The sequence below is a fragment of the Morone saxatilis genome, unplaced genomic scaffold, assembly GCF_004916995.1.
Source record: "Morone saxatilis isolate NCDOM2014 unplaced genomic scaffold, NCSU_SB_2.0 Contig18, whole genome shotgun sequence".
Taxonomy (NCBI): domain Eukaryota; kingdom Metazoa; phylum Chordata; class Actinopteri; family Moronidae; genus Morone; species Morone saxatilis.
Genome location: NW_023339740.1, coordinates 29,430,481 through 29,439,926, shown reverse-complemented (window position 1 = coordinate 29,439,926; position 9,446 = coordinate 29,430,481). Strand labels below are relative to the sequence as shown.

General features: G+C 44.5%; 1 protein-coding gene across 1 annotated transcript; it reads right to left on the bottom strand.

The window, feature by feature from the left end:
- Positions 1–5,728: 5,728 nt before the first annotated feature.
- Positions 5,729–9,446, bottom strand: amigo3 (adhesion molecule with Ig-like domain 3; the record flags this gene model as incomplete). The annotated part of the gene is given in 1 exon segment (XM_035661836.1): positions 5,729–9,446. A coding segment is annotated over 1 exon segment (1,656 nt). The 3' UTR covers positions 5,729–6,836.

Sequence of the window (9,446 nt, the reverse complement as noted above, 5' to 3'; positions counted from 1 at the left end):
GTTATGTCAGGACACTTTTCAAACCAGAGCAGGTCGCGACCGAACTCCTTTAACATTTCAGCAGATCCAACAGTACCCCATGAGCAAGCCTGGAGACCCAGGGCAGAGGACAACAACTGCGCTCTTAACGAGGCCCGACCCTCGACAGATCGTTCGGGGCCCGCCGCCTGCTGAGAGAGAGAGGAGAGAGGGGGGCGAGAGAGAGAGAGACGACGCAACCAAAGCAACAGAAGGCAACAACTACATTAATACGATAGCATGCGATGACGACGCATCCGAAAAGACCGATGACAGGCAGGCAGCGATGGGACAGCGAGGGCAGCGACAACAGTAACTGTAGCCGAATAATAATACTTAATTAATAAACTAATAAGTAATAACATAATATCAGTGATATTAGCGCAACCTGGCTAGTCTAGCAGACGACCCATGGCAGCGAGGCTCCCACCAGGATCGCCATGAGAAGCGCTGGCAGGACGATACAAGACAAGAATCCAGGGAAGAAGTGAAGGTTAGTAACATGGCATTAATCGGGGACATGAATGAGTGGCAGAATGAGAGATGAGAGACGGAAGAGGAGGGACAAAGCTCAGTGCATCCATGGGAAATGGCCGCCGATAGTCTGACCGGCCCATATACGCGAGGCGATCACCTAAAAGATGGTTCACTGGATCACCCTGTCCAGGCAGCCGCTAACTATACAGGGCTCGCCTACTGCGAACCAGGAGCCCACCAATGCTCTCTTAAGCCTAGGTTCACTGCTTAACGCTGGTGGAGCGGGTGTTCTCGCCCTCCGAGAGACCGACCACACCTGGAAGCGCCACAGATCGTTCTCTGGCCTGTGTCCCCGTGTGTTGTATATATACCTCCGGCCCCGCCCAGCAAGTTATCCTTATACTCGCGTTATATATGATATGTAAAAGAATATTATGGTCAATGGTGTCAAATGCAGCACTAAGATCTAATAATACAAGTACAGAGACAAGTCCATTGTCAGAAGCAATCAAAAGGTCATTACTAAGTTGTCAACATGATCTGCCTCTTCTGTAAAAAACCATACTGGCTGCGGATCAGAGCTGAGAGACGCTTCTGAAACAAACTTCTGGTGAATCACGAGCATTGTCCAGAACAGGCCAATGGATTTTGGCCATAACCGGTTTTCTCTTTTCCTTGTAACAGCTACAAAGCTACAGCTCTTTTGGTTAAAACAAGAAAAATGTATTAGACTGACTCATCTTATGTTATGTATCTGAACACTCAGTATTTTATATCTCTTCTATAACGTCTTTCCAAAGAATAAATGATTTAACTTACTGTTGTACTTTCTCAGTTGTTTTAGTGTACAGAGAGAGAGAAAGAAAGGGAGCTACAGGGAGATGGGATTTCTTTTACGTTGCTTTTATTTAATCTGTGCTTCTCATGAATAATTGATGATGATTGAGTTTTTAGTGGAGAGGATGAGAGGGTAGAAGGAGCATCAGATGGAGATTCCTTCTTAATGGAGGTTGGAAGAGTCGGTTCTGTGCTGTGGATCATGTTTCATGCTTTACAGGCTGCTCACTCATCCTAAATCACAGGTTGATAAAAGTTTTAGTGAAATACTTGAAATGCAAATGTAAGAAATTCAAACTCCTGCTTTTCTGTGCTGTACAAAACGTTCAGCTTTTAGCTCCTCAACATCTCATCTGAAGGGATGTGAAGGATTAGTGAACTCAGGAGGAGCTTGTTGTAGACTGAAAGATTGTAGACTGGCAGATGAAGGTGTGAATGTGGAAGTTATGACCACATTTAAAGGATCTTTATGTGGATTTTTCCTGCTTCCTCTAAATGAGAGAGTAGTTGTTGATTCCTGGTCCTGGATCTGCTGATTGATATATGTTTCAGTCCCGTTTTCATGTTTTCAAAGCTTTAGTCTCGAGGAACTCAGCATGTTGTGATGCCGTGCTATCATTGCCTGTCTTTATGTGTCCATCCGTGTTTGTTCCCTGTCTTCTGCCGTACCGAGCTGTTGGAGGCCGACAGCGACGTGATTTAAGACGGTTCCAACAATAACTGTTTACTGCTGCTCAGCATAAACACTGCCTTGTGTTTTCTTCCACTATCTTTCTGTTATTGTTCCTTTTGTCTTGTTCCTCCTCGACTCTTCTTCTGACCTCACTCAGCTTCACACTGCAGTAAACCAGCGGTCAAAGAAGCGTGTTTATCTTGGATGTGGGATTTGTGAAGAAAAAGCAGTTCACCACGCAGACATATCAACCTTCGTCTCAGCTTCTTTTCAGTCTCTCTGTGGAAGTCCACTGTAAACGCAGCAGTAAGTCTTCCTCTTCTGGTTGATGCTGTCTAACATTAGCTCATACGAAAGGCCTCTCGGTGTCACGGCATGCTTTGAATCTGTTTGAGTGGGCGGCTGCATGTCTGTTGGTGTGTGAAATGTGTACAGAGTGAAACCTTTATCATACTACGGTATAATACTGTCAGCTGTGGACTCGCACACGCACAGCAGACACGATTCTATACATGCTAGCGTCTGAAGTGTGAGACTAGGGAACGAGATGGCGACCTCTTGAAAGCAAGAAGTCGTGTGGACTACAAATGGACGAAATGTACATCTCTCACAGAAACTATGAACCATGTTAGTGATTTATTAGTATTATTTTGGCATTTGGAATTCACTTTCGCTTTGAGGTTCATAGGTTTTATTAAGTTAAATAATAAAAAAAAATTAAGTAAAAATCGGACAAAAGTCGGTCCGCCGTTAATTATTTTAAATCCTTAATTAGAACAGGGTTCCCACGCGTCCTGGAATAGCTGGAAAACCTGGAAAATCTAAGACTAATTTTCCAATCATGAAAATTGATGACCAAAGACCAAATATTCTGGAAATAAAGTCTGTTGTCCTGGAAACGTGTTGTTGTGGTTGATAATTGTTAATTCTACATGCCATGAACACTTTTACTACTTTATAAACTTATTTTAAAAGGCTGATTAGGAAGATGAATGTTCTGTAAAATAAAATTAATTTGACTTAATTTGAACTGTTATTTATTTAAATTGTCTGATTTCACTGCAGATTTTAAATTGCGATGTATGTTGTGATGTCTGACATTGTTTTGCAGGAGAAATAATTGTTTGTTTTGGATAAATCATAAAAGATTGAAGGTAACTTGTTTCCAGTAGTAGTCTAATTGTTAGGCGACGTATGGATCGAGGGTTAGGGTTAGTATTTGAGTCGTCTCAAACTTGTTGTTGTTTGCACTTGGACTTGGCCATTGGTCTCAACCGAGTCCACGAATATATATATTTATTTTTTTTCTGAAGTAATATCCTCCATCAAAACAAAACCAAACTCCATCCAGAACGGGCAGTGACATTGGCCGCCTGGTAACCATGGTGACTGATGAACGTCTGGCTTTCGAAACTCATCTCATTGGCAAAATAATTCTTGTTTTTCTGTCTCGTTGGTCAAACTCACAGGAAACTACAATAACTGGTCAAATAAACAGAAGAGTCGTGGTGAGGTCGGACTGGTACTGATTGATTTATTTTTTTGATTGATCACTGTACGTGCGCTTTACAACTTTCAACCGAACGCTGAATAGTTTTGATGCAGAGGCCGAGCATGAGGGAAAACCTCCTGAATATTTAATGTCTGCTCTGCCCGCCATGTCTTCATAAGTGCATCACAGTGAGAACTGTAGACCCATTAACCCTTCAGCTCTGAGCCTCTGCCCCCTGTAAGACGATCACATACGTATCCAGATACATGACCTACAATACATTTTAATATGGAGCAATGTCATACAGTTCCTAACATTTGCTTAATGTAGACAATTATAGTTTTGTTTTTAAGTATAGAAAAACTGGAAGAGAATTAATCATTTAGATCCATCGAGGGATCCGTTAACTGATGTAGTCGCATCTATATTATTATTATTATTATTATTATTATTAGAATAAAGTACATATCATCATTTATAACATTAAAACTGATTTCTGACTCCGGTGAATGTTTACACCACTAGTAGTTGAGAAAGTAACAGAAGGGAACACTATGAATGTCTTCTAGGAGAGATATTAAAATAATTTAAAGTATCTTTTACTCCACCTTCTAGTGTTAATGTCCAGAACAGAAAGAAACTCTTTGGATTTCATAAACTGATATTTGGTATAATGAGTTTGACCCAGTGCATCCAGAGAGCAATCTGGCTCTCAGTTGGTGAAGTTTAATATTCACAAACTACTTGCACTGTTTCTTAATGATCGTCAGTTTCCTTCCGCAATGGTTGCTACAAGAGAGGGAATTACACCAGTGACCAGAACACACTGTACATGCAGGGAGTGGCGGCTTACAGCTGCTGCTTATTTCCCACATGTAGTCTGAACGCTTCCTCCCTTCGGAGTGTTTCTGAGGGCCGTTACAGACAATCTATGGCCTCACTGAGTGCAAAGCCCTACTTTATAGCTACATTAGCTAGCTAGCATTGACTGTATTCATTGATTTTGGTGAAACTGACATTATTGACTAATTGTTTATTAAAGTGTTTTAATAGTTTTTAATGAACTTCCTGAGCAGTTCTTTGACCTCACACATTATCTCTGATGAATACGTTTGGGAATCATCCTCCGAGGTTCGGAGGTGTAATTCAGAGTCTTTGTTTGTTGTTATGCAGTAAATCATTTGATGGATGTGTGTGTGTTAATAAAGTGTAAATACCTGCAGGATGTGATCCCCTGCCACCCAACCCCCGCCCTGTTGGGCTGTAGAATAATGGCCTGTTAGGATCTGAATAATGATCAGTGATTTTCTGCAGTTATTTATGGCTGTGGAGGATCTTCTGTGACGTTCACTGATATCCTGTTGATTTGAATTATAGCATGAAGGCAACACAGGAAATGAACAGGGCCGATGTAGAGGGGAGATTAATGATCCATCCTAGTGTGTGTGTGTGTGTGTGTGAGTGTGTGTGAGTGTAATTAGGCTCCAGTTTAAACCTGTTTTATTTCACATTCTGATATATTCAAACACATTCACACACTGATTTCTGAGGTCGGATTTTAGTGATAAACAGTTTGTGAAATGTAAAGAAACTTTGGTTTTAAATTTGAGGAACATGAATGTCATAGAATCAGATTGGATTATATGTTTTAAAGAAGGTTGAAATGCTTTTAGAATTAAATATTTGTTTGTTTCTGCATTATATCTGTAATATATATATTTATAACAATGTGTCGCGAGACGATGAGATCAAAAAGTAATGCTGATACTCTTTTTAAACAGCAGAGGGCTCTCTATTTTGGACTTAAGAAAATAAAATGTAAGTTTTACAGTTTATTCTATAATTTGATAAAGAAAATAAGTTTTGTCTCCGTCATTTTGTTAAAGAGATTCATATCGAGAACCCAGAATCGTGGATGTGTGTATCATTACATCTCTAATTTGAGCCAACACAGACTGTCTGAATCCTCCCGGGATCATCCCAATGTCCTGTTGTCAGCCTACTTTTGTCACTTTGTCTCTTTTAAAGCAGCAGAATATGTGAACCACAGACAGAAAGCTTCACTGTGAAGTCTGTTGTTTGAACCTTTGTGAGCTGGCACAAAACTGAATCATACATTTGTTGTTGAATGTGTGAAAAATCGTTGAGTTGAGTTTATTCAGCCGTTGGAGGCTGAATGTGCAGAGACTGTAGGGACACATGCACACTCACACACACAGTGGATGGTCCAGATACAGAGGTTTATTAACACACAGATAAAGAGAGGACAGGAGACAGTGCGAGGACGGGGGGATGCAGTGAATACAGTGATCAAACAAAAACACGTCTGCCCTGATTGTCCCGTCAATCCGCCGTATATTCACCACACAAAGGCAAATCTTTCACCCTTTATTGTCTCAGACGTAGTGAATAGAAAAACTCATTGATTAACGTTTGAAAAAGTTCCACTGAACAACTTCTTCTCCAGCATAAATCATAAATCATTTCAACTGATGTTTTTTTATTTATTTCCCTTTTTGTTTTCCTGAACTTCTGTTCTGACTGATGACAGTAATCATGTTCCAGGGAAGAGGAGGAGGAGGGAGGAGGATGGGAGTCAAACCTTACCCTTTAAAACAGTTTCTATTTTTACTTGCTAAAAGCTCTTCTTCTTTCTCTAGCTTGTCTACTCTAAAACATCTCACATGTGACAGAGCTACACTATGCACATTCTTTTGGCTCTAATCAACTGACACACCGACTCTGGAAAGAAAAGAAAAGAAAAAGCTAAAAAGCTTTACAAAAAGATATTTTTCTCTCTATATCTCTGTCTGAGACAAGAAGGCATCTGTAGCAAATGTTCATTAAAGGTACAAGCCGTGCTTAAAGGGTCAGCCCTGTGCACTTTCAGCTGCAGTCCATGCTCACGTTGCTTCATGTCAGTTCTCCTGGCTCAGACTTTAGAGGCAGTTTCTGCAGCTTCTCCCAGAGTTCTTGCTATTTTTTTGTCTGTTTGCTCTGCACTCCCTACGTGTTCTCCATAAACCTGTCCCTGTTTGAGCCCTTCTCGTCACAGTGCACTGGTTCATGGCTGTAGGGCTTTAGTGGGCAGACCTGGGCAAACAATAATACTTGTAAATTTGGTATTCAACCTCGTAAAATTGCACTTGATCTGTTTCACAGGCAGTCGAAACGCCTCAAAGCAAAATAAAGACACATTTTAAAAGTCAGAGTGGGATTACTGTTTTGCTCAGGTCTGGTGCTGGGTGCAGTGGGAGGTGGTGAGGAGGCAAACAGTTGAGAAAGGAAGTGAGTGAGAGGTGGTGACAGTGCCAGTCCGCATCTCTCTTAGTCCCGTTGCTATGGCAACATGATGGGAGTGTCTGAGAACACGGACATGATGGAGTCTGTCTCCCCTGCCCTCTGCTGCTGCGACTGGTTGTGGAGCTTTGAGTGCTGCTCTGCCCCTATCAGTAAACCTGGCCCCAAGTGTCCTTGCACCGCCCCAGCTACCGGCCCCGCCCTCAGTCTGCCGTTCTGCTGCTCTTTGATCGGCTCCAGAAAGACCACATGCTTGTTGGTACTGACCTTGCGGCCCGGGCCCTCAGTGGTTGCCGGCGGGGTCGGGGTGAGGATGGAGGATTGGGCGCTCCCTGCCCCGGCCTCGTTCACCTGGCTCGCGGTAGCCGTGGCGGGGGTCGAGGCCCGAGGACAGGGAGGGCAGCGGCAGGGCGTCAGGTAGAGGTACATGAGGACCAGCACCAGGCTCACCACACATCCCAGCAGGGTGGTGAATCCAGTGTTGAAGGACTCGTGAGGGTCGTTGCTGTGGTGCGGCTCCACCGTCACGTTGACCTCCCGAGTTTCGTTGCGCTGCTGCTGCTGGTCCAGAGCCATACACCAGTAGATACCAGAATCCTCCGGACGAGCCGCCATGATCTCCAAGCTGCCGTTGGTGTACATCTTTAGTGAGCCGTTGTTACCTGGTGGAGCCACATACTCCTGATTCGGTGACACCCAGAGAAAGGTGACACGCTGCCCGGTGAGAGTGGTCTCACAGTGCAGCAGCAGTGCCTTTCCTGCCCTCACCGAAACGCTGCTCTCCTGCTCCTTCAGCAGCCCACTCATCACAGTCAAGTTACATTTTTCAAAGTAGCGGTTATTGTTGAAGAAGCGGACAGTACCTCTCTGAATCCCATAGACCAGACAGGTGTGCTCCTGCCTGAAGTCTCTCACTGAGGCGAAACCTCTCTGTTCCCAATGCCGAAACAGTCCGTACATTGAGCACTCGCACACCAGGGAGTTGTTGTGAAGGTAGAGTACTTTCTGGAGCGAAAGGGGTAAGTTTGATATAACCTCCAGGGGTAGTGTCGGCAGGCGGTTTGAGGACAGGTCCAGCATGGACAGGTGAGGGTGGCTGTGCTCTTGGATGGAGAAGAAAGGGAAGTCAGTGAGACGGTTATGACTGAGGTAGGCCTTGTGGAGGTTGCCCAGTCCAGCCAGAACTCCGTTCCTCACCTGGCTGATACAGTTGTTGAACAGCAGCAGTTCCTCCAATCCTGGCAAATCTACGAAATAATGCCGCTCCAAAACACGAAGCTGATTGGACGACAGGTCGAGGTGTCGGAGCCGAGTCCCAGAGGCATTTCGAAACGCCCCTGGGTGAATGGTAGTCAGCTGGTTGTGAGCTAACCGTAATGTCTCCAATCGATAAAGTCCTTCAAAGCTGCCCCCCTCCAACTGCGCAACCCGGTTATGGCTGAGATCCAGAGTCACAGCAGAGACTGGCATTTCTCCGGGAACCTGCTCCAGACCCAGGGCGGTGCAGCTGAGGATGTCTGAGGCACAGAGGCATTTGACCGCCTGGGAGGAGCCCAGGGACGGGCAGATGGTGGCCTGGACCGGGCTCAGCTGGGGGAGCTGGAGACCGACTAAGAACAGGACAGACCACCATGACGGTGATGCTGGTGCCACCACACCCTGCAGGAAACCACCGTTACCAGCAACACTCAACATGATCCCACCAGCAGGCTGCGGGCATCAGATCCGTCTTATATATCTGCTACTTTACTCCACAACAGAAGAAGTATTGTTCACATCTTTCATGCTGTGTCACTCATCTCATTTTGACGTAATTTGCACATAAATTGACTCCTGACAAACTAACATATGAGACTGTACATGTTTGTTTTTCATTTTTAGCTTCTTCCAGTCTGTTGACATGTGGTAGTGAAGTACTTTCTCTTCTGCTACAGGCCAATACGCCTCTGACTGTTTTGAATCTAAACTACATGTCACAGTAATGTAGACTTGCTCCGTTGCCTTCCTGCCTCCAGCTCGTGCTCAGGGGCGGCCGTTTATTTTGTCTGATTCGGTTAATGTTGAACGAGGCGACTACATCTGCGTCCACCTGCCAGCGTGGCAGCCATCTGCAGGGTAAACAGGATGAAAGGAGTGGTGGGTACATAAAGAGAGGGTTTGTCAGGTGCAGGTGTGTAAAACAAACTAATTCCTCTGGAAATATTTTAGCAAAAGTTTCAGAGATCAAACAGTCAAAGTTTAATGGCTTCAGAAGTTCAGCTGGAGTGAAAGTGGAAAAAGAGGAGTTGCAGGTGCATTGTGGTTTTAAATATTCTCCTTTGTGGTTTGTTTAAGTCCAGCCAGAGAAAACATCCTCTCACCTCTCGGCACTTGGTTTATCCCATAACTGTACCTCTGTAGCTCCAACACACACGAGTCCAGTCCGGGTTCTGGTCCTGACTTTTATGTGTCGTCTCGAGCTTCAAGTGGCCGTTGAACTCCAGCGAGATCACAGTGTTTTCCCTCCTCTTCACTCAGTCGCTCCTCTCGTGATGAAGGAACCTCGTCTGGGTTGTAGCATGTCTTTGTTTTCACGCCAAGTCGGGTTTTTGTGAATCACGGCTCCAGCTGTCTGCCGCCCACAGCTTCCCCCCCCCCACCCACCCCTAG